The sequence below is a fragment of the Paroedura picta genome, chromosome 6, assembly GCF_049243985.1.
Source record: "Paroedura picta isolate Pp20150507F chromosome 6, Ppicta_v3.0, whole genome shotgun sequence".
Taxonomy (NCBI): Eukaryota; Metazoa; Chordata; class Lepidosauria; order Squamata; family Gekkonidae; genus Paroedura; species Paroedura picta.
In genome coordinates, this window is record NC_135374.1 from 93,623,839 (window position 1) to 93,648,216 (window position 24,378).

General features: G+C 43.2%; 2 protein-coding genes across 6 annotated transcripts in view; both read right to left on the reverse strand.

The window, feature by feature from the left end:
• Positions 1–624: 624 nt before the first annotated feature.
• Positions 625–19,507, reverse strand: TEX29 (testis expressed 29). Its single transcript, XM_077344268.1, has 5 exons — positions 19,059–19,507; positions 10,584–10,694; positions 8,980–9,049; positions 6,422–6,589; positions 625–1,304 (listed from the first exon to the last, which is right to left on the reverse strand). The coding sequence occupies exons 1-4, from the start codon at positions 19,138–19,140 to the stop codon at positions 6,460–6,462; spliced, it is 393 nt and encodes a 130-aa protein (XP_077200383.1). The 5' UTR covers positions 19,141–19,507; the 3' UTR covers positions 625–1,304; positions 6,422–6,459.
• A 1,794-nt stretch (positions 19,508–21,301) lies between these two features.
• Positions 21,302–24,378, reverse strand: part of ARHGEF7 (Rho guanine nucleotide exchange factor 7) — a 123,424-nt gene continuing 120,347 nt past the window's right edge. For all 5 annotated transcript variants that reach the window (XM_077343750.1, XM_077343753.1, XM_077343749.1 and 2 more), the window contains one exon: positions 21,302–23,392. In XM_077343750.1, coding sequence (XP_077199865.1) covers positions 23,270–23,392 — 123 coding nt within the window. In that variant the 3' untranslated portion in view covers positions 21,302–23,269. The remainder of the gene's footprint in view (positions 23,393–24,378) is intronic.

The window sequence follows — 24,378 nt, forward strand, 5'->3', positions numbered from 1 at the left end:
GGCTGTGGGTAGGATGTGGCATGAAGAGGGTTGGTAATTATGGTTTTGCATTGTATGCCTGAATAAATGACAGGCTGGAGAGTTATGAATGTACTTGAGGATACTGAACCAGTGGACTTGAGGCCCTTGCCCAGCTTTTGAAATGCAATACTACAAGTTACCTGGAAGATTCCTGCCACAACAAGATATACAGAGTTTAAAATATCCTGGAGATCTGGGGTGGAGCCTGGTTTGGGGGGCAGCCATTTTCTCTAGGGAAGCTGATCTCTGTTATCAGGAGACCTGTCTTAATTCTGGGAGGTCTCCAGGCTGCACCAGGAGGTACTTTAGATCAATAGATGTTGTTTATAAGCCCTCATGTCTTGGTTCATACACCTGTGAAAGGAATGAGAACTGTTCCCCTTCATCCTTTGTGACATTGCAAAGAAGCTTGGGATAAACAAAGGCTGTGTTTAATCTTGATAGAATTTTTCCCCTTGCCAATGAATGCAAAGTATCACATGCTTGCATGTGTCATGATAAAATCTTTGACCTGCACATGCAAGGCTAGAACGTAAGGGAGAAAATTTCTAGCCCAGCTTTCTCTCTGGTACACTGACATGCATATCCGAGAAGACACTGAACTATGTGCTCAGTGGCAGTTTAACAACAGGTACCATTTTAAGCCGTGCCCACCAACTCCACCCACAGCAGCAGCTAGCCCTCCTTCCCTGCTCAGTCCCTTGGCAACTATAAACATTGTGCAGATAGCACACGTCCAGTATTGCTTCCAGAATTCTCCTGAGAGGAATTCATGTGAGCATTAAATGCTCTGGCTGTAGGTAGGAAGCAGCAGGGAAGGTAATGTAGAGAAAGAGACAAGAGTTTGGCAGGGAAGCAAGATAGCATTCACCGTGGAGGCTGTCAGCCCCTCAAATCCACTACCCAAGGTCAGCCCTGCAGATATACTCATGACATCCCTAAGACAGTTACACGGTTCTGCTTTTCTGCTGGCAACTCTTCTCCCAAGGCTGTTGCCTCTGCTTTATTGTTGTGGTTTGTGTTTAACAGAGCCAGAATTCAATTGTTGCTTCTTCATAATTATTTCAGGATGCAGAAATGTTATAAAATGGATGGTCCTCTGTCCATTTGAAAAGCCAGATTCTTATACAAAATATAAAGATTTAGGAATTCCAGTGGAGGTTAAATAGGAACACAGAATAAGATGGAAGGCTTTCAAACATAACCAGTTCCAGGCAGCAGAAAAATGATTTCTTTTATCACTTCTAGAGACATATTTTCCTCTTCAATACTTTGAGTTGTATCTGTAAAAAGAAAATCATAAAGGTATGCATCAGCAAACTTCACCAGCAAGATCTCATTTTATTGGGGGGGGGGGGGGAGATCTGGTGGAAGGAAAGATGCCTTGGCCATTGTTAGCCTTTAATATTTTGAAAGGACGGGTTGGGAAAACCACATTTTGTTGGGAAACGGTTAATATTTAAGAAATCGAATACCTGCTTTATCCTGTGCCTCACACCTTTAATTTGGGTGTAGTCAACCATCTGCCCTAGGAGGGTCTGGAACCATTTCAGGGTGAAACCTTCCCTCGCTAATTGTGCAGAAGGGCAGCAGTGACATCATGGCCGGGAGTCTCCAGTCTCTGCTCAACTTGGCAGTAGAGATTCTGGCTTGGAGACTAAAGAAACTGCCCATCTTTCCTTCCACTGCTTTCAAGCACCCTGTGAGACTCACAGACATAATAGCAAAAGGGGGGGGGGGCTATTTCACCACAAATCCCCCCCCCCGTTATGAAACTAGGTTTTTGTTCATTAAATAAAAAGTTACATCATAAACAAACCCACTTTTAAAAAATACATTAAATGCCCCAGATGGGCAGTGCATCGTCAGGTTCCCCTCCTGGGTTCAGATCTGTCCCTAGAGGGTGATAATTATTTCATACTCTGCTATGATTCAGTGTTATTTTCTGAAACAATATTGTCTTTTCAAGGTGGAAAGAACTTTTGGGGGAAAGCTGTACTCAGCAAACTGAATTCAGCACACGTGATTAGCCAACTGCAAAATTCCAGTCCTGCATCTAATACCTGTCAAGAAGTAAACTATCACCATGGAAATTACACAGTATTAATAGATAAATATTCCCAGGATCGCAATGACCTGAATCTTCAGAGGCAGCAATGGAATGCATGTTTCTAGACAGCTTGCTATAAGAAGTCCAAAAGCTACAGGCAACTCAGGAAGGAGAACAAGGCAATCAGGAAAGGCAGCTCTGCATTTTTAGATATGTAAATAAATAGCTACTATAGTAAGCACACCCAGGGTATGATATTGATTATTAAGGCAATAGACTTGGCAAGACATCTTTGCCTTTTGAAACCAAATGCTAAAAGTCTAGCACTAAATCAAATATAAGCATTACAACTAGACATAAATGTATGCCTGTAATGAATACAAATAACTTGTAGATTCTGAATTGTCTGAACAGAAAAGGTAACTTTTAAGTGACCTACAATAATTAGTTTTGAAATGCATTTTCAATGGGTTGTGAATGGAACAAGATCGTGGTAACCAGTTTCAACAGCAAATCATGCACCCAATGGAAAAGTTACTGCGTAAGATTAGGGGGACCTCCCAACATGTAGTACAAGTGGACTGCTACAAAAAGCTGATATTGTTCCAAATCTATCCCCTACTGTCTGACCTATGGAAGCTTTAGCTTAATTCATACAGCTTGCTCCATTAGTGCAAAATTGAAAGAGGTGGGCAGATGCCACTTTCCTGTTAAAGCCACACAGCTTCATTTTACGACTATTACTACTACTACCACCACTACTTCACCACTACTTTACCACTGCTTAACTACTACTTTACTACCACTTTACTATTATTTTATTACTGCTTTACTATTATTTTACTACCACTTCACTACCACTTTACTATTAATTTACTACTGAATCACCACCACTTTACTATTGCTTTACTACTACTTTGCTACCACTTTACTATTGATTTACTACTTCAGATAGTGAAAAGTAGGAGATATAAAAAAACGACTTCTTCTAACAAGGGGTTTTGGAATACAGACAAAACATCTCATGTTAGAGAAAAAGGTGATGTTAAGGAGGGATGCCTAGCAGATAAAATAAATACACATTAAACTCAAGAGCATCCAAACAAGGACAACAACAGAACAATATGTCAACAATATACTAATGCTAAGTGAAACAGAAATTTCAGCTCCAACTTAGCCTGTAAGGGGAAGTAATTACAGAATCATCACACACCACCTTCAAAAAGCTCTCTCCCAACTCACCTCCCCCAAACTCATTGGAGGCATAAAGAGCACAGTCCCCATAGATGTATTCAATTACCAGAACTGGCTGGACAATATGGAAGCAGATGGTTCTTCATATAACTTGGCCCCAAACCATTATGGGCTTTAGTGCTCAAAACCAGCACTTCACTGAGAAGTGGTATACAAATTGAATAAATAACAATATACTAAAAGGCAATCAAAATCTCTTAATACAGAAATAACATGCTCACTGCATGGGGTATTTATCAATAACCTAGCCAAAACATTTTATTTCATGAAAAATGCAGCTTCAGCACATTGTGTTAACTTCCATGAAACCAGGATGTCATAAATGCATGAGTCACTTTGCAGTGCCAGAGGTATGCAATGGAATTAGAACATACAATATTACAAATGTCTATAAACAAGATCCAAGTGGGCTCTACTCAATTAAATCTTTTGCAGGAATCTGTGTCAAGCTTTTAAGGTTCCACAAGATTTTAAGGTGCCCCCTCCCCCTCACTGGCGGTCTTCAAGCACAGGTTGGATACACACTTTTCTTGGATGCTTTAGGATGCTTAGGGCAGATCCTGCGTTGAGCAGGGGGTTGGACTAGATGGCCTATATGGCCCCTTCCAACTCTATGATTCTATGATTCTAAGATTCCAATGTGTAGAAACAGATTTTGTGGTGGGACTTCTTAAACTGCTGGATCAGAATTGTAAAAGTTGTGCAGCAACACTGCTTTTGTGATTAACCTATGATTTCACATGGTGTGATCGTTAGAAAACTAAAAAGAGATGTACAATTAAGAAAATACGTTGAAATACTGAAGATGGAACAGACATTAGGAGGTCGTAGAAGAAGAAGAGTTGGTTCTTATATATCGCTTTTCTCTACCCAAAGGAGGCTCAAAGTGGCTTACAGTCGCCTTCCCTTTCCTCTCCCCACAATAGACACCCTGTGAGGTGGGTGAGGCTGAGAGAGCCCTGATATTACTGCTTGGTCAGAACAGTTTTATCAGTGCTGTGGCGAGCCCAAGGTCACCCAGCTGGCTGCATGTGGGGGAGTGCAGAATCAAACCTGGCATGCCAGATTAGAAGTCCGCACTCCTAACCACTACACCAAACTGATCATAAGATTCTAGTCCAGTAACACCTTAGGCACCAATTTGAAGGCATACATTTTAAAGAGTCAAAGTCCCCTTCATCAGGGAGGAGCTTCGGCTCTCGAAAGCTCATTCCTTAAAAACCTTGTCGACCTCTAAGGTGCTCCTGGGCTCAATTCTAGGGTCCATTCCGCACGACTTCAATGTTGCAAAAGGCTTCCAAATTGTAAACGTTACTAATTTGCAGTTATGCACAACGTCGCACACAATCTGCCACACTCCTGAAACAGTCCCGCAAAAAGCGATTCATTGTAGCGCTTAAAGGGAAATCCAGAAAAGTGGATTCACCCCCCGAAAAGCGCTACACTTTTGCAAACAATCTGCAACAGTAGCGAAAAAGACCTGTGCGTTCCCATTGTTGCGGTTCCAGCAAAGTCCCTCCCCCTGGCTCTCTCCTCCGAACTTCCAGCGAAGCGATCGCCATTTTTTTTTCTCAGAGCGAGCAGAAAGCAATGAACCAGCGAACCTTCATTCACCCAGCAAGGCTTCTCCGGCTACAGTCCTTCCACAGAAGTGCTTTAAAGCGCCCCTAAGTCCCCAAGCACAACACAGCCTCGTTTGCAAGTTCCCTTTATTTTTGGCCGAAAATCGCGCCCGTGCATGGGGGGGGGGGAGATTTTTCGTTTCACATGGGGGAGCGTGGCAACGAGGAATCACCAGCTCACACGCCAGCTGCCAGCTAGATGGGTCTCTATGTTAGGAGGAATCAAGGAATCAAGGCATATTTGTTGCAACGTGTCTGTTTTTTTTTTTAAGAACCCTGTTCTTAAAGGGAAAGGGCCTTTTGGGGAGCATGAAACCGGCCGTCCATTGGCTGTTCATTTGATTGATGGCCAGGGGCGGGACAAAGCACAGAAAAAATCGCTTCCTTACTAGTGATTTTTGGCGAGACCGGAATCCTGTGGGAAAGGATTGAAACACTACTGGATTCCACTACAAAGGCAAGTATGCATAACTGGGAGATTGCACTATTAAAAATAGCGTTTCCACTATCAGGAACCAATTGGCAACATTGGTCCTTGTGCGGAATGGGCCTAGTTGTTCTACGGAAGATTGACGCAGCTACCAGCTGAAACCATCTAAATCAGGGGTCATCAACCCCCGGTCCGAGGCCCGGTGGCGGGCCGCAAAGGCCACGGTACCGGGTCGCAGGCAGCCATGCCTGCCTCCCCCCGCTGGCAGCAAGAAGGGAAGAGGCAGACACAGCCGCCGGCATGGCGGTGACGCAAACGCGCATGCGCGCTGTTGCTGCATATGCGCGTTAGCGCCACCTAGTGGCAAAACGTGCATGCGCAGTTGTCGCACATATGCGTTAGCGCCACCTGGTGGCAAAAACACGCATGTGCGGCAATTGCGCGTGCGCGTTTTCGCAGCACCCGGGCCGTCGGCTCTTCCCTCACTCCGAAGGCGGTCCCTGACCTGAGAAAGGTTGGGGACCGCTAATCTAGATGTTTCCACCTCGATAATAGAGATCACCTGTCTATTCCATCAGCAAATTAAAATGCAGAAAAGGAAGGGCTGCTTCTTCAGATCTTTCAGAAACAGACTGTGTAACGCTTTCCTTCCTCTGTTACATCCACAGCCTAAAAGCTTGCATTAGGCCTACTGAAAACCTTGGTTGAAGACAGCATGAATGCATTATGTTATTACAGGGTGGCCATTTCACTTTTTCCAAAAAAAATTTAATGTATTGCTAGTTGCAGTGTGGCTCCCAACAGATGCCAGTTCAAACAAACACACACACACACGGATCTTCAAAAACTGGCAGACTATATCCTGAAACTCTCTCCCCATAAGTATACCTATGTAGGCTTGAAGAGGAACAAAATTGGAATTATACTCTTTTACTTCTGTTCCTCTCATTATTTATGCTGAATACCCCATTATTACTGCAGGATAAGGCAATAGCCACGTATTGATTGATTCCCTGAATTCAGTAATATATAACACATGCTTACTTTTCAACCACACCGTGCTCATTCTCATCATCTTGCCTCTAGGAATCGGTAGTAGCGGTACTGGTATCAGTACTACTTGTATTGCTTTGATTCTCCTTTTCAACTGACTTGTCCTTTTTAGGTAAGGTTTTATTTTTAGGCTTCTTTTTACTTTCACCTGCAAAACAACTAAATGGAGATTTCATGCTTTAACATTTTACAATAGCTTGAATTCAAGAGGAGGAAGAGGAGAAGGGGAAAAAGAAGACAAAGACAAGAGTTGGGTCTTATATGCCACTTTTCTCTACCTGAAGGAGTCTCAAAGACTGTTTATGCACTGGGAACTTCACTGCCCCAGCTCCCATGCATGAGCAGAAATCGGGAACGAATGAGGACCCACCGGGCCAAATGTTCCCCCATGTGGCTACAGGAAGAGGTGGAGCAACCTGTAATGATTAAAACTCCAGCCTTCAGCATGGCATGAAACCTCCAGTGCGTAAATGGTCAAAGTGGCTTACAATCACCTTCCCATTCCTCTCCCCACAGCAGACACCCTGTGAGGTAGGTGAGGCTGAGAGAGCCCTGATATTCCTGCTTGGTCAGAACATTTTTATCAGTGCCATGGCAAGCCCAAGGTCACCCAGCCATCTGCATATGGAAGAGGATTGGAGAATCAAACCCAGCTTGACGATTAGAAGTTCATGCTCCTAACCACTACACCAACTGGCTTTCAGAGGACAACACTAGGCGAGCATTTTTCAAGGGGTGGAAGCCCTGGTTTTCTCAGAAGCACGTAAGCAGTTTCCCAATGTGGAGGCTAGGAATGACAAGTTCCTTGCAAGTCAGTTTGACTTCCCTTGGTGATCTTACCTATTGCCAAAAAGAATGTGTGGGTAAACTTGATAGTTCTGGGCTGGGAAATTTCTGGAGATTGGGTGGTAGAGACCAGGGAGGATAGGATTTGCAAAGGAAAGGGACCTATAATGCCATGTAGTCCATCCTCCAAAGCAGCTATTTTGTTTAGGGGAACTGATCTCTGTTATCTGAAAATCAGTGGTAATCCTGGGAGATCTCCAAGCCCCACCTGGAATCTGGCAACGCTAACACTGGAGTATGTCCGGGGTGGTTTATCCATCATAGAACATGGAGCATGTGCAATGGGCTCCCGCTTCCAGGGGCCCCACAGAGTGCCTCCCCCCATGGCCTTAGTCTCTCTCCTCCCCTCTTTTCCATCTTTAAGGATACTCAGAGTGACACTCCTTTCCTCTGCGGAGGGGTGCCTCCATTCTGCCTCCATTCTGGCTGTTCCCACTGTAACTGTTCTCTGCTAGGGACCCACAAATCCTTAAGCCACTCTTGGGGTATGTTGCATGTTCTGGGTTGAAACTCAGGTGGAAAAACATTAGACCCAAAGACCTGGCTGATGTAGTACATGAACTGAGTGTGCAGTCTCATTTCAAGATAGGTGCCATGACAGCTATGCAGGGGTCCTTCAACAGAGTAGCCAATATGGAAAGGGTTCCCTGAAAGAATAACATCTAAAAAAATACTGCACAAGAGGAAGAAGCGGCAAGTAAGCACAGGAGATAATATAGCAATAATATTCCTGAGGAAAATACCGTATTAGGTTATTACACATTTCTGCCATGTATAGTGATTGATTATCAATAGGAAATTTGGCATTATGGGCTGTCTAGACTCCATTGTGAGAAGGGAAAGGTCGGTCTTAGCAGGGGTGCTGGATATTTTTGGGATATGTCTCCAGATTCAACATTTTTCACTAACTGTAGTTCAATGTATCTATGGGATGGTGCTTGCAGAGTACTGTTACACAATTTGATTATCTCAGTCAGTACATAACACCATAGACAGTTCTGAATTCACTAATGGCTGCAAAGATGACAATAGTGGTAAATCAGAAGTAGGCGAAACCCCACCTAGAAGCCACTGGTTTAATCGTCTGCAGCATATGGTGCTGCTGTCAAAACCAACACAGTATCAAAGATATTGAAGAAAATGAATATTGGATATTATTTATAATCTACTGTAACAGCAAATTACAAGACAGAGTTATTCCCACTTGCCTTTTAGGAAATAATTTTGTTTCTCTTTGTATTCTCTTTACATAGTTTTGTAATACATTTCTAGTAAAATTAGGAACTAGACAAACTTCTCAATCCTGTTCTAATGTATTAATCATTTACTGTCCTTTTACAGTAATTGAATCACCAAATTAGCAAGCTTTTCCAATTAATTATAAATATTATAAATGAGCTACAACATAATGCAAATAAGGTTAAGCAAGAGCAATTTACATTTACATTTACATTTACAAATCTAAATAGAATTAATCCCAGATTTTTAAACATACATAAGGCATTTCTGTAGAGAACTAGGTATGCTATAACCCATTTTATCCATTTTACACCCTCATCTTAATTCCCTCTTCTTTATATATGGTCTTCTAAGCAAAATTAATCCTGCTCTGCTTTTTACTAGCGATATTTTCTTGGAATTTCTTTCTGGGATGTCCTCAAACTACTAAATAGTCAAGTTGAACTAAAGATCCGTCAACTCACCGATACAGCACAAATAAAATGAAGATCACAAAGATGAACACTATTAAGCCGACAAATGCTTTCATATATTCTAAAAATGAAAAGCAATAATAATCACAACTCTGATAAAACTCTACTCTATTTAGGCTGCTTATATACACAGCTGTGGTATGAGCATAGCACAGAGTTTGTTTCAAGCATTTTTAGCTGCCTTCTAAATAAAAACAGCTATTAAAAACAAAAAACAGAAAACAGCTACTCACACTTCACAGTTGTCATTTGTAGAACTGTCTTCAAGGGAAATGCTACAAACAACATTTACAGCCCTTGAAGCTACAGAGGTCATACCACCACCACCACCCCCATCATTTTTAAAAGGATCCTGGAGAGGAGAACTGAATTCAGAATGTGCAAGTCCAGTTTCCTTTCCCTCTCCCACCTCTTAAGTCCCAGACAGCCCAGGATATATAGAGTAAATTTATCCTGATAGGAAAAGACTGTCTGTTGTCACTGAAGTACTTTATTATGCCAACAAAAAAGGGAGTGGCTCCAGCTGAAAATGTAGAAATAACATTGATGTACTTTACTGAATAAGTCAAGAGAACGAAACAAGTAGCTCAAATCCAGACACTTGTTCTTAAGTTTTCTAAGTCCCAAATTTTTCAAGCTCTCTACTATCTCTTAATTTCAATCAATTCAAGTTGTCAACAACTCTCTAACCTTAATTGATTACAGCAAGAGTTCATGTATTCTCAAGTTTCATGGCAGAGATCAGGATTTGAGATTTATTCCACTGATGTTAGTATATTTTTCTAGTGTACTCTATACATTTAGGGACTAGTTAGAGCATATATAACATTCTTAATAAGCCCCTTCACAGAGTGTTTATGTCTTGGATGTCTCATTCACATTTCTTTGGCTTGCCCAATAAAAGCAGCATACACAAGTAATTTTCTGCTTTGTCTGGGTTTTCTGGAGGAGAAGAGGGTTAATTTCTCTCAAATAACAGCCTCCCTCCCCAGTCACTGCCATGCAGAACATTGCATCCAAAACTCCTGGAAAATCTTTTTTTCAAAGAAAGCAGCTTAGAAGTTATCCAAGACCCTCTAAAAAATGGAATAGGCCTTCCAACAAGACATAACTAGGTCAGCCCAGATGGACTTGGTAGAATTGTTCCTCTCAGCTACCACTCATCCCTGCAAAATGACAATTTGTTTCTCTATCAGATGATGAATAGCAGGCAGATTGTAAAGGGCTTTACATAGTGAAAGATATGATTGTATAAACTATGCAATGAATCATTTCAACATACTGCGAGGTCAGAAAGAAGAGTGAACTGACTTTGATTAACTTAAGAGTACCTCTTCTGCAACTTCCTCTTCAGTACGGCGTGAAGCCACCCAAGTTGACTTTGTCACTAATCTTTATTTCATTTATTTATTTTATCCCGTCCTGGATCCAAGCCAATCAAGTCACTAACCCCCTGCTTTGTTCTCAAACCCGCTGAAAGAAATGCGGTAGCCTGAGAGATAGTCACTGAGCCACCAGGGAGCTATTTGAGAGTAATGGATAAACACACAAGCAAGAGTTCCACAACAAGGCAGACTCCATTGTATTTTACTTACCTGGCACAGCTTTCTTGTAGCAAGCTTGTTTGTAGAAGCAGCATCCTAACTCTGAACACTCAATTCTTGACACATTGTCACGACATATTTCATAAAATGGGAGTTCGCACACTGTAAGAGAAATACCAAAATAAGAAATGGTAAATAAGTAAATACCACATGAATGGTATTCACTGGCATGTACCCAGCCATTTGGGTACCCCTCCCCCCCCCCAGTTCCATCACTTTGGAATAGAGGGGTAGCAATCTGGTCATTTGTGCCACTGAAAATACTCACTTTGCTCCCCCAGTTCTGTCCCACGGGATCTGCTGCCACCCAGGAGCAAATTTCAGGGGTGGGAATCAATGCCTTAACTACATGTTATGTTTTCTTCCAAGCCAACAAAATCAGATTATGTTAAGAATTCGTGATGGCAGCTCAATAGCAACACTCTCACAAGCCCATTTGGTTTGGGATTGCAGTTTGCAGGGAGAAAGAGTTTATGCCTTTCTCCCACACCATTTCTCTGATCCAAAATGGTCTGAAGGATCTGCTGGTTCCCTCCAATGCAAAACTTACACATTCCGAATCAACTACATAAGCACCCCTAGGGCTGTTTCAGATTACAGAAACAAGGAAGAAGGTGAAGTCCCCAAAAAACCAGTTAGAAGTAGGATAGCCAAAGCCTTTCACAAAGTAGATATGTTAGGTGCCTAGTACCAAAAGTGTGTGATTTGTATGTGCAACTTCTGTATTACATATAATCCTGTGGACAGAGGGAAGAGAGAAAATGAGGGTCCAGTTATATATGGCATCCAGTGACTGGCTCTTCTGATATCATCTTTAATGTTAAAAAGCTTCTGCAAGCCCCCTCCTCAAGTTTGGTTCTGTTGAAGCACTAACTCAGGGAAAGTCTCACCCTTTCTCCCTTGCATAATTTGCATAATTAAAGCCTCTCCCCCAGTTTTATAGGCTTACTGGGGAAAGGAGGGAAGGTAGCTGTAACTGGGATCCAGCCAGTTTGCTTGCTTTATATGTTTGGTAGGAAATTCTATTTAATCTTTTTTCACAACTCTTTGGAGATTTTCGTCAGAACAGACTTCAAAACAAAATACCCATCAGACTTTGCTGGTTACTTGCTATCACCAACAACCTGATAAAGGATCATTGCTTTACCAACAAGTTATGTAGTGCTTTTCTGCAAAGGGGGTGTCATTTCTCCATTACATACTTTAGCTCAAAATATGTTATGCCAAACCATCCAAGTGACCTGGACATACCCGCAGGGATTGGTTTGTGGTTCAGTTCCTGATGGTTTTATACTGGCTCCCATAATTTAGACCCTGAGATCTCAGAATTATCTCCTTTTGTTATGGCTTGCCCCAGCCCATCCTTAAAGGAGGACTCAACCTTAGAAGAGGGAGCTATCACAAGGGGGCAAGGGCCCCTACTGGCCCCCTTACACTTCAAACAACCCCCCCCCCCAAGAATCTTCAAGTCCCCACACTATCTCAGTCACAACTGGCTACCACCCAAGATGAAGACAGATCAGGAGCCTGTGCCCATACCAGTGACAGAACTTTGGGTAAATCAGGACTACCTTGTATGGCTGCTCCTTTCTAACACCCCCCCCCAATAGCAAAGTGTCATGTTGTGACCCACTCCATGCCATGTCCCAAGAGCCAACAGGACATCTCTTGTGTTCCTGTCTTTCCCTTCCCGCCCCCTTCCTCCTAGCTGGACTCTCAGCCCACATGTAGTTGGTTCCCACAAAACAGAGAATGCCCTTCATAAAGGACATTCTGGTCTGGCAATGTTATGACTCTAGTGCAGTCCTTCTCAACCTTTTTACCATTGAGAAATCTTTGAAACATTCTTCAGATTTCAAAAAATGGCAGAAGTGTCATGATCATGAAGAATACAGTGGGGAAACATAGCTGTGGACATGCCCACCCGGGGGCACTTCCCTTTCCAACCCCCCCAGGCCCATCATTTAAAAATAGACTGAGAATTAATTAATTCCCACCTATTCAGGAAACTCTTCCAGGGACATCAAGAAACCCCAGGGTTTCACAAAATCCTGTTTGAGAAATCCTGCTCTAGTGAATAACTCTGACTACCTTTGGGGGGAGGAAGAGGAAGAATTGGTTCTTATATGCTGCTTTTCTCTCCCAGGAGTCTCAAAGCGGCTTACCTTCACCTTCCCTTTCCTCTCCCCACAACAGACATCTTGTGAGGGAGGTGAGGCTGAGAGAGCCCTGATTGCTCAGTCAGAACAGCTTTATCAGTGCTGTGGCGAGCCCAAGGTCACCCAGCTGGCTGCATGTGGGGGAGCATGGAATCTAACTCAGCTTGACAATTAGGAAGTCCATGCTCCTAACCACTACATTAAGCTAGCTCTCTAGATGTAGAAATTGTAACTTTCACTTTGTTCTGATGGTTGTTTGATGCTAAAAGCACTTCTGCTGTGGGAAGAGTAAAAGGTGGGAAATTGAAGTGTCGATGTGGGCAGGGGGGGTTGTCTATATGTATCCTTGGACTGGAAACACCAGTCGTCCTTAGCACTTGATTTTCTATCATGGAGCTTCCCAATGTATCCTCTTGGACATCATAGAACTCTGAAGTTCTTTTTCTAAGAAGAATGCCTCAGTTTTCCTTGTCTCCTGCAAGAGAGTAGCCTTGGTTCACAACACAAAGAAGGTGAGAAAGTAGAGACTGAATGCCGGACCAGACACAGGACCAGGCCGGACCAGACACAGGACCAGGCAGGACTTGTGTCGGCAGGATTAGGGGCCTAATTCTCCTTACTGGAAGGGATGTACCAACAGCTCCCTTTGTGACTCCTCAGTTGACTTTCTAGCCACAGCTGGTTAAACAGCTCCCCAAGCTAGCTTTTGCTGGACAGCTCCCAGTTGCAAGGTCTCTAGTTCCCCAGGCCCTCTCACCCTCGGTGTCCTTTCGAACTCTCATCCTATTAACATCTGCCACTAAGAATCAATTACGACAATGCTCATCGCTCCCACCCTTTTTGTAAGCAATGCAAAGTCATTCTGCTTTCAAGGCCCTTAGGAACGTGCCCAGCTATACCGCTGTCACATGGGTTTGACTGGCTGGAAATCTCAGGATCATTCCAGGTTAATTAATGAAACTGATGTGAGTTTGGAAATTGAAATATCGCCTGCGGCATTGTCTTAAAATAAACCCATGATTCTCAGCTTCTAATCATGAGTGTTTAGGAATTGCATTTCTACAGCTGTAATTGGTCTCTTGATGCTTTTAGCATGTTATACAATATGCAGTGATTTGGAGGCCTTATGATATCTTTATAGTCATCAGTGAAAATGTCTGAAGAAGAGATTTCCTTATGAAAGAGGGAGATTATCAAAGCCTCTATTTGCATATTGGTTTGCCACCTACATGATCATCTGAGTTTTTTCAAGTTAATATACAAAAACCTACACGCAAAGGTTTGCACTGGTGAGGTTGTGCTATCACAAAACGTAAGCCATAAATTAAGGATCGGTGAGAAAAGGTCAGAGGCAGAAACTTCAAAATGGATGGGTCTTGTTCCTGTATCTTGTTCCTGTATCAATATCAGAGCACCTATGTGCCTCCAGGAACATGGGTGAAACCAGTAGAGTCTCCAGTCCCACTAGTACTTAAGCCCAGAGTTATTGTTTTTAACATGTGCCTGCCTGTTCCTAAGGGCATGGAATATAAACTTTTCCATGGCCATAGTTACACTTCTGTCATTGCTAGACAAAAGGTATGGCAGATGGAAATCATTCAAGCAGCAGGGAAACCTGCTTAATACAGGCAGTATATGAAATTGGAAGAGTACTGAGGACAGATAAATAGGAAACAGGATTTAGTTTTGGTCACTGCTCTAACACAAGTATAACAGAGTCTGTGAGGACACCTTATATCCTCTCAGCAACCTGGCCATTCTGCAAATGGAAAAGCATTTGTTCTAGCCATGAAACATTGTTGGCAGAAAAGTGGAACTGTTAAAAAGAGTAAAATACTGTGGCAAAACAGGAAAAAGATGGGCTGGAAGACTCCAAAAAAGAGAGTAATGGATAAAACACAAATAAGAGTTATCTTAATAGCCACCTGATCAAATTTCCTCAGCAAATCAAGAGCCTTCTTTCTAATTTCTTGGACATCCGGGAGGGACAGATACTGATTAAAAACCTCAGACTCCTTCCCCTTCCCACTGCCAAGCTCTAGCACACGTTGTATTCCTGGATACAACGGGCTTTGCCCCTATTAATAAATAAGAATTTGAGATGCATTTGGGGACTCACAGAAATGTGCACAGGAAAGAAGGCAAATTACTTGTCTGCAGAGATCCAAACAGACACCCTGTATAACAGGAAGGTCAGAATTGTTGCATGGTAAATCTGTACTCCCATTAGAACTGACTGACCTCCATATGGAAAAACGAATCTCAGAATAGCAGCTGAGTCAACGTCCGTTCCTTCCAAGCCATTATTAAGACGAGTAGACCAAGTGCTGGAACCCGAGGAAGGGCCTCTATATTATTATGGAGCAAAACCAAAATGGCTGTCTTTGCCAAATTATAAATATATTTTAAAAATTATTGAGCTCATGTGCTCATAACACAAGACAGGGATTTAAAAAAAGACAGAATTTTTAAAAACTTATACATTGTGAGAAAGATTATGTGATTTGCATGCTGCCTCAATCTGCTCATACTGTGCTCGCCGTGCAGTAAATTATACATAATTAATGTTCGGAGAACTCATTCATAATTCCTTGTCCGCTTTGGGAAATGTGACTTAAATATGACTTTACAATGAAAGACAGAACTTTTGAACCTGCCCACTCAAAGTTGCAGGATTCCATTTACTCATGTACACTCCAACTGGTCCGTTCATCCTGTTCTAGAATGTTGCTTTACTCCTTGCAAATGTATAAGTAGCTTCCACCAGGGGGTGCTGCCCAAGAGGTTGTAACTTCTGTACAAAAGACACTTAACAAAGTGTAGTGCTGTCTCAATATCAATAGATGATGTAACTGTGGAATAATTGTCATACTTTTGCTGTTTTGGCCCACCAACAACCAACGATTACATAAGGGTACACCAAGGCATAATAAAGTGAAACAAAATGATTTCACAAATTTTATCCCCCCCCAAAACTTTTCTAAAGTTCCTTTAGAAAATGAGTCATATTACAAAATAGAGTTAATTTTGCCCCGTTATTATGTAGGCGGATTTAATTGAGAATATTCCCGTCAGTAACATTCATTTCAATTTCGATTGTTCTGACCTGAGAAAGGAGTCACATAATACCGCCAGTATCTTAGGAAAGCCAAAATTTATTACCAGTATATTAAAGGAAATCCATGTGCTGGGCAACAGTGGTTTAATTATAAAAAATAGATCTCAAAGATAATCCTTGATGGATACAGAAAACCCCACAAGGATTATGGGATACTGATTTGTTGCTCTGGGGGCCAACAGGCACTCTCTTACATCTTCAATTAAATGGTTCTGATAGAAGTGGCATTCCAAAAGTTCTTTACCTGAGGTCTTGGAGAGCTGCTTGCCATCCTAGAGCAGTACTACACAATGGACCCATAATTTGATGCAGAATAAAGCTTCTTTAACTGTGCATGCAATAACTCTGTTATTAGCCGGCTTAAGGTGATGGCATAAGCATTCTTCAAGTGAAAAGAGGAATCACCCTGGCAGATGGCCACCATATGGTCTCGATCTGTGATACAAATTACTTGTTTGCACAAGGTCCTAAATGGCCCTGGTTACTCTATCATTTTCTGAGGACAAGATAATTATGGGTTCTGGGCTCCTTATAGAAAAATGCACTGAAACTATCCTTCGTGCTAAGCATGGTGGCTCATGTGAATGCCATCCAGAAAGAGCTCTCTGCTATGACATTATCTAGAAGATGACAAACCAACCAATTTAGGGCAGCTCCTCATGTTTTAGAAGTAGACAGGATTGCCCTGAGATTGCAACTTGAAAGAATAAAAGTAAAATTGCTTTAAGGACACCTTTTATACCCCTTTGCTTACTATTGATGTAAGATGCTTTATAGGTCACCTCTTTAGAGACCCACTTCAGGAACTTCACAAAGTAAAAACAATACAATGAAGTCCGAAAAAGAAACAAACGTTATCCATATTAAAATCATAAAAACACAAGCTGTTAAAAAGCCACCAAGCTGGAAGTAGACCATATAAACATCTCAAGCACTGGAAAGTGTGAGGAGAAATGCTTTGGACTAACAGCTAAAGAGCAAAGCAGTAGTCATCATGTGGGCCTCAAGAAGAGTTGGTTTTTTTATACCCCACTTTTCACTATCCTAAGGAGTCTCGAAGCGCCTTATAATCTCCTTCCCTTCCTCTCCCTACAACAGGCACCATGACCTATTATGCATGGCGGCCACTGCTCTGGGCAGCCGCCGCGCCATGGGCAGGATACCCCAGCATTCCCCATGTACACACGGGGGCGGTGCTTCCTGGCGAACACTGACACCCTGGGGCAGCACACACACATGTGCTGTGCGCCAGGGCCGGGAAGCCTGAAAGGAATGGCAACAATGGCAGCGGCCGTGGGTGAGTAGGGAGGGTATGGGCCCCCACCGCACACAACAACAGGGGCAGGGAGACGGCCCTGCCAGCTCTGCGGCTCCACAGAGCTTGCAGGGGCATGAGGTGTCCCTACAGGGACACTGTAGGTTGGGGCCGGGCAGGCCGAAAGGCCCGGCACTATCAATTATGCACAGTGCTGGCCCACCCCAGCCCCTGCCGGTGCCCACAGTATCTCAGGGACTGCATAAGTTCCCGCATTTCCATAACGCGGATCTTCCGTGGCCTGGGCCAGGCCATGCCTGGGCTGGTAGCGGGAGCATGCATAATCAGGGATTTACCCCGATGCCCTGCCACCACTAGCGTGGGCATTCTGGTCCATGCATAATGGATCAAAGTGAGGTAGGTGGGGCTGAGAGAGTTATGATAAGACTGCTCTGTCAAAAGAGCTCTATCAGGCTGTGACTAGCCCAAGGTCACCCAGCTGGCTACATGTGGAGGAGTGGGGAATCAAACCCGGCTCATCAGATTAGAAGCCGTCATTCCTAACCAGTACACCAAATTGGCCAAGAAAGCGGGCACTCCAAAGAGAAAGTATTACCACTGAAAGAACCCTGTAGCTGGTACCATCTGAATGAGTATAAGCTACAGCAGCTAGTTATGTTTATATTCAGCCCACTGAAAATGGAAAAATATATTTCCTGGAAAATCATATTTCCTGCCTTAAAATTTAGCAAAGAGGATTTCTTTTTTCCCTGAAAAACTGATCTCAAGTAGGATGGAAGAAGTTATAGCCAGAAATGCATTTCCTATCCAAACGAAGGGAAACATAAATCACTATAACAAATAAAGACTAGTAATCTGTCACCACTTCACAGGAGCGGTATAAATAAAAGCCGAAGGGGGGTAGGGGTGGGCCGTGTCTGGGATGGGCAAGGGGGCCCATTGGCCCCTTGCCCCGGACTGACAAGCGGAGGGCCCAATCGGCAGGCGCGAAGCTGATTGGGCAGTCCCGGCCCAAGGGGCCAATCGGCAGCTACGCGCAATGCCTCCCAACCCTCCCATGCCCCCAACCTCTGGCGATGTCGGCCCCCTGCCACCATTAGTGGGTGCCCGTCGACATGCCGGTTAGGAGGCCAGCAGGGTCGGGCCGGGCCCGGGGCCTGGGCTTGGGGGGGAGATGCCTGTGGGGGAGGGCAAAGGAGGCCAGCCGCCACGTCAGAGATGCGGTGCCCTGCCTCTTTTGTATTCCCCGAAGCCTCACTGCAACTGGAAGAGCCCCACCACGAAAAGAATTCAGGGAGGGCAAAGGAGGCTGGCCACCACGTTGGAGACGCGGCGCCCGGCCTCCTTTGCCTTCCCTGAAGCCTTGAGGCATCTGGAGCCCAAAGGCTTCGGTGTGGGGGCCTGTCCACTAGCGCCCGCTGTATTTTCAGTACAGCGGGCTTACCTCCTAGTAATATAATAAAGATGAATAATGATACATAAACATATGTTAAAAATCATACTCTCCTAAGTACATTGGCCAGGTGCATTTTAACCTTTCCTTCAATTTCTTATGCCAAACCCAGATAAGATTAACAGAAATATCGTTATTTCTTTGACCTTAAGAGAGAAATGGCTCTAACAGGTTTAGGTTATTTAGCAAAAAGATAGGGACAAGCAGAATGCATTGGTGTACATATCTCAAGCTAGAGTACCTACTCTTTGGTGTTGTGAACAACATATTAATCCAGACCATTAAGCACACTGCAGGTATCTTCGTTTCCAGAGCACTTCCTGGCAGACATTATCACAGAAACTCTTTGTCCGCAACCCAGCATTAAATTTTAATACACTATGAAGTTAACATTTCATAAAAACAGTGTCTGTTTATAATAGGGTGTTAGGCCCAATGGCATATGCAGCTCCATTCTTACCTGCAAAGCCGTAACGGAAAAAATTAGCATCTCTTTTTTCTAGCTGAAGACTCAGTGGTGGAGACTTTGTTGCCCTTTCCATCTTAAGAAGCACCGATGTGCACCCCAGGAGGCCACAATGTTAGGGAATACAATATGAAAATCAACCTTGGATTCAGCCCAAGTTCTTTGTTCACAGGATTAAAGAGACTGGCCTGTAAAAAGTCTTTAATACAGCTGCAAATTAAACAGCTCTCATGTTCTTGTGGTTAGCCCAATATCTTTGACAGAAGTGCCCTCAAGGGAAAAAAAGTCCTCAGAGAATTGTTCTAGGCAGTTTTGATAAATTTTGAGCAGGTACTGATGATGTGAACAAGCAAGGAGACCTGTCTGATTGATGACTTATCAACCATTAGAGATTTTTCATTTGTTAAAGTTCTGTCTTGTCTCTTCCTTAGTATCATGGTTAGCAACTGAAGGACATTGTCACTTATGACATCATAAGTGGAGCTCTGTGTTGTCATTTAACATAATTGTTCATGGAACTGATGAGTGAGTGAGTTACCATCAGCCATATCAGGCTTTCTCAACAAGGGCTTCGTGAAAGGCCAGAGATGGGCCTGGAGGATTGGGAAGGGGAGGGGCCCCTGGCAGGCATGTACACAGCTATGCTTCCCAACCATATTCTGCAGAACTGTGCCACTTCTGGGGTTTCTCACAGCACGAGGAATGTTTCAGGGGGTTCTCAACAGTAAAAATGTTGAGAAAGGCTGATCTATATAGAGATAAATAAAATTACTAAGATATCATTTGCAGAATATGGTTGGGAAGCAGAGCTGTAGAACTCCTCATCCATCATTGAACTCTTGCCAACTTTGGGTGATCCTGTGATCATTGCATAAGTCCTCAAGTGACAGCACTTTCAAAAAGAGAAAACACAAACCTGAGGTCTTTTCAGGAGGAAACATGTTGAAATTTAAATGGCCAGCGCCCCTCTGGTTCAATGTGAATCTGAAGAGTTTCTTGCAGCACTTATAGACAAAGGAACAGAAGTAATCTATTTATTTATTTTTGGATTTCTATCCCATCCTTTCCCAAAGGCTCAGGGCAGCTTTCAGCAGATTCAAGATACATAGTAAAACTTAAATCTTTTTAAAATTCTAAAATTATTTTCAAAATAAGTTAACCAAATGGATTCAAAATCTACATCTGCCTCCTTTTCAAGGAACTTGTAGATGGTTACTGAACTGAGGAGGGGCGCATAAGAGTTCTTAGAGTTTGTCTAAGGAGTGGATTTCCAATCAGGGAAGCTAGAATATTCTTTGTGTTATTTCTAGGCCTCAACCATAAGCCTGGCAGAACAGTTCCATCTTACAGGCCTTGCAGAACCGGCTTAGGTCCTGAAGGGACCTAATCTCATGGGGCAGAACGTTCAACCAGGCTGGGGTTGGTTGAGGCCAATTTTATTTCCTTGGAGATGGGGATCTGAAGCAAATTCTGGTTGCTAGATCTTGGTGCTCGGGGCGGGGGGGGGGGGGAAGCATACCGAAAGAGACAGTCCTGCAGATATGAGTGTACTCAACCAATTAGGGCTTTAAAGGTTAACATCAAAACCTTGAACCTGATCTGGTCTCTAATCTGGAGCTAGTGCAGCTGGGAGAACACAGGTCTACTATGCTCTCTCCATTGGGTCCCAGGAAGGGATCAGTCTCAAAGGTAGCCCTATGTAGAGTGAGTTACAATAATCTAATCTGGAGGTGACTGCTGCATGGATCATTGTGGCTAGATTGCACATTGACAGATAGGGCGCAAGTCATCGTGCCTGGCAGGCAACATTTGTGATCTGGATCTCCAAAGATAGGGAGGAATCCAGAATAACACCTAGGCCCATGTCACTGATAGAGGGTGTCAATAAGATCCTGTCAAGAACTGGGAGTTTTACTACTTACCCATGGCATGCCCAACCAGAGGACCTCTATCTTAGCTGGATGAAACTTCAGCCAACTCTGCTTGAGCCTGTTCTCCACAGCCTCATGTCATCTGGCCAAAGTATCCGTGGGGGGGGGGGGCGGAGGTACAGACAAGTGGCCGCCCATCAACAGAAATAGCTGGGTGTCATCAGCATACTGGTGACTACCCAGCCTGAAACCCAAGATCAAGTATTCCTGTATGTCTCTCCGTGAGACTGAACGCTCCCACTTTCAAACTGAAGCATGTAAAAAGCATGCCATAAACAACAAGCCACATGAGCCCTTTTATCATGACAATAAACATTTATTTGAACTGAAGTATAGCTGCCGTTTCTGGCTGCTGCCAGCAGGAAACAATAAATAGCTGAGTCTTATTGCTTCAGGGGGGAGGAACAGGCTTCGTCTGTTTAATACAAGAATCAATTATACAACACACGGTATAGGAGACAAATATAATCATTTGGGGATGGAAACTATACATTATGAGAAATAGGAGTCTGTTCTTTCAAGCAGCACCTCTGTATTTTTTTCTCCCTCTTCTTTATTGTGCAGCAGAAGCCACCCCCATGTCACAATGTTGTGTATCTGCCCGCTCCACAGGTAACACACAAGGATGCTCTCAGGACTCTGGGTGAGTTTCCTCCTACCATTATGAAAGGGGGGAAGCTCCACATGGTGATGTTTCCTGCAGCAGCCTCTTCTGGATGTGCCCTGGGACTGCCGAAAGTTAGCAGGAAGTCTGGAATCAACATTCATGGCATTCTCTGAGAACAATGAAACCAGGCACCATATCAGAGCAATCCTAAGGAATGTCACCTTTCTAAACTCACTGACATCAGTAGGTTTAGAAGGATGTGGTCCTTGCTGAGGACTGCATCTTCAAAAAGCCAAACATGTCCAGGAGCTTTCAGTTTTGCCTAAATGCCAAGTTATTTGACCACAATGGTAACTCGTAGGAATACTGCCTAAGTCGCACATTGTGGAGTTTCATATTTCCAATGCAGAATATTATGACAACACATTTACAGGGGAACGACACTGCCCAAAGTAACTGGAGCTTATTTATATGGGAAAGAATTAAACAGGTTTGTCTCATAAAACACTGCTGTCCTTGTTTAATTTGCTCCATAAAGGGATGGAGGTAAGTGGATGATGCAAGGGGGGGGGAACATTATTCTTGCACGTTAGTTGAAGACCAGGTGTCCTGCTCCAGATCTGGAGTCTTCCAAATGCTCTACATGCAAATGTTAACCAAAACCACCTTATGGTTACAATAAAAATAAATAATACATTTTATTCACAAGAAAAAAAAGACCCCCAACTAGAGAAATTTTGTTTCGACCAACAGTGCTCGAGTGTTCCATTAAAATACCAGCCAGCTGTACGTTAAAGTATAAGCACGATCATTTAAAAATGTAGTACACAGGTAATCTAATATCTAACAATTAAAACAAAAGAAAAAAAAACAAAAACAGCACGTACATCATGTATGTGGCTATTTTGCGTATTGGCATGCCAAAATAAATGTAACTGAATCAGTGTCGGGTCTTATGAGCATTCCTATGAAAGTGGCGCCAACCAAGAATTTGCTGCCTCTTTGCACTGCTAAAAAGCACATTCCATTGTTTGAAGGTTTGAACAGACATAAACATTTACATTAAACGTTTAAAACAGATGAGCGAATACTGTGAAATATCCTGGGGACCTCACGGAAAAATGCATGTTGTATCTCACACTTAATGTATCTAGAACACAATTCGAAACACACTTTATCTGGGTACAGTAAAGAATTTTCAGGGTTTTTGGGGGGAGAAACCATGGCCATAATGCCTGCTTTCTGCAGCATCACAGGAAGAAAAGTTTTAACACTGTATCAGTTCTGATACACTGATCATATACGCACTCAAAATTACAGATATTTACAAGGGGAATAGAAGAGATATTTAATTTTAAAAGCTGCTGAAAAAAACATGGACTTCTTTAGCCAGCTGTTGCACTTGCTGCAGAATGAGGTAATTTAAATGCAAACAAGTTAAGTCTAGTAGAGTTCCGGGTCCATGCTATCTACACTTAAGCACAGACAGCTTCAGTGAATGGATTGGACATACTATGCATTGTAAGGAAGGAAGAAAATCATTCGATCCAGTTAAATCTTGCTCTGCAGCGCTCTTTATGCAGGACTGACTAAATGTCAGAAGGCTTCCCAGCTTGATTTGACAACTGGTCTTTCAATAGAAAGAAGAAAAAAAAAAGATAAATTCATTATAAATTAGTTTCATCCCAGGAAGGATCATTCATGCTCTTTAGAACTTTCCGGACAAGCTTTTCAAGCTCCTTGCGAGCTCTTTGTTCTTCTTCCAATGATTTCTTCATCTTTTTGTTATCCTGGCAAACAAAAGATAAACATATATTACGCTAACTTGTCCTGAAAGGCTAAAAGACTGCCTCTCATCAAGATATCTAAAATTTCAAAAGGAAGGCATGGGAGCTCATCCCAGTGCATGTCTGATGCAGACCTCTGCTCTTGGGTCACCTTGTTTGCTCATCCACTGCCCAGAGAACAGGAAACCTGGCTCAGCTTACTAATGGTGGTAATGATGGTAAGAGGCCCTATTACATCTAAAGTGCTACATTCTGGGCAGTAGCATGTCTTAAGGAGGAGAAAGTTCCTCTAGACCAGCGTTTTTCAATTTTTTCAATTTTTTGACCAGGGAGGACCCCTGAAATAATTTTTTTGCGCTTTGAGGAGCCCCAGAAGTGATGTGCCCTCCCTGCTACACACCCCGGAAGTGACACATCACTGGAAGGGATATTACCACCCTACTTTAACAGGCAGGCTCGAGAAGAACGGAGGGAGGGGGGGAGACAGGAGGCAGATAGAGTAGGCATGCAGGCTCTTCCCCCTGCTAGGCACAGAAACCACAAGAGAACTGGGGGAGAGGGAGAGAAATGCAGGTGGCTACCTCCCTAGCTTGTGGCCAAGTCCATTAAGGCAAGAGTGGAAAGGCCATGGACCTCCTCTGGAGCTCTTGCAGACCCGAGTGTCTCTGGTTGGGAATCCTTCCTCTAGACTAAGCAGCCTGTGCCTAAATTAAGTGGCTCTTCCACTGGAGAAAGGCTTCAAACTTCACTTAGTAAAGAACTGCATCTCCAGCAATAGTGACCCATAATAGAATCAGAGTTGGAAGGAGCCATACAAGCTGTCTTGTCCAAACAGTATCAGCCTAAAGCATCCACGACTATTTATTTATTTAGAAGATTTACAGGCCGCACCTCTTGAACCTGTCGTCCTGGGGTAGAGGACAGCATTATAGATAAAATCCAACAAAGCACATAAATACAATAGAAATACAGTAAAAACTACTAATGCT

What these genes read in the sequence shown, in the direction of transcription:
- TEX29 (XM_077344268.1), bottom strand. Translation starts at nt 19,140, where the DNA reads ATGGAAAGGGCAACAAAGTCTCCACCACTGAGTCTTCAGCTAGAAAAA. An exon ending in TTTCCGTTACGGCTTTGCAG is followed by an intron (nt 10,695 to 19,058) that starts GTAAGAATGGAG and finishes TTTCTCTTACAG; the next exon opens with TGTGCGAACTCCCATTTTAT. An exon ending in ATTTTATTTGTGCTGTATCG is followed by an intron (nt 6,590 to 8,979) that starts GTGAGTTGACGG and finishes ATCTCCATTTAG; the next exon opens with TTGTTTTGCAGGTGAAAGTA.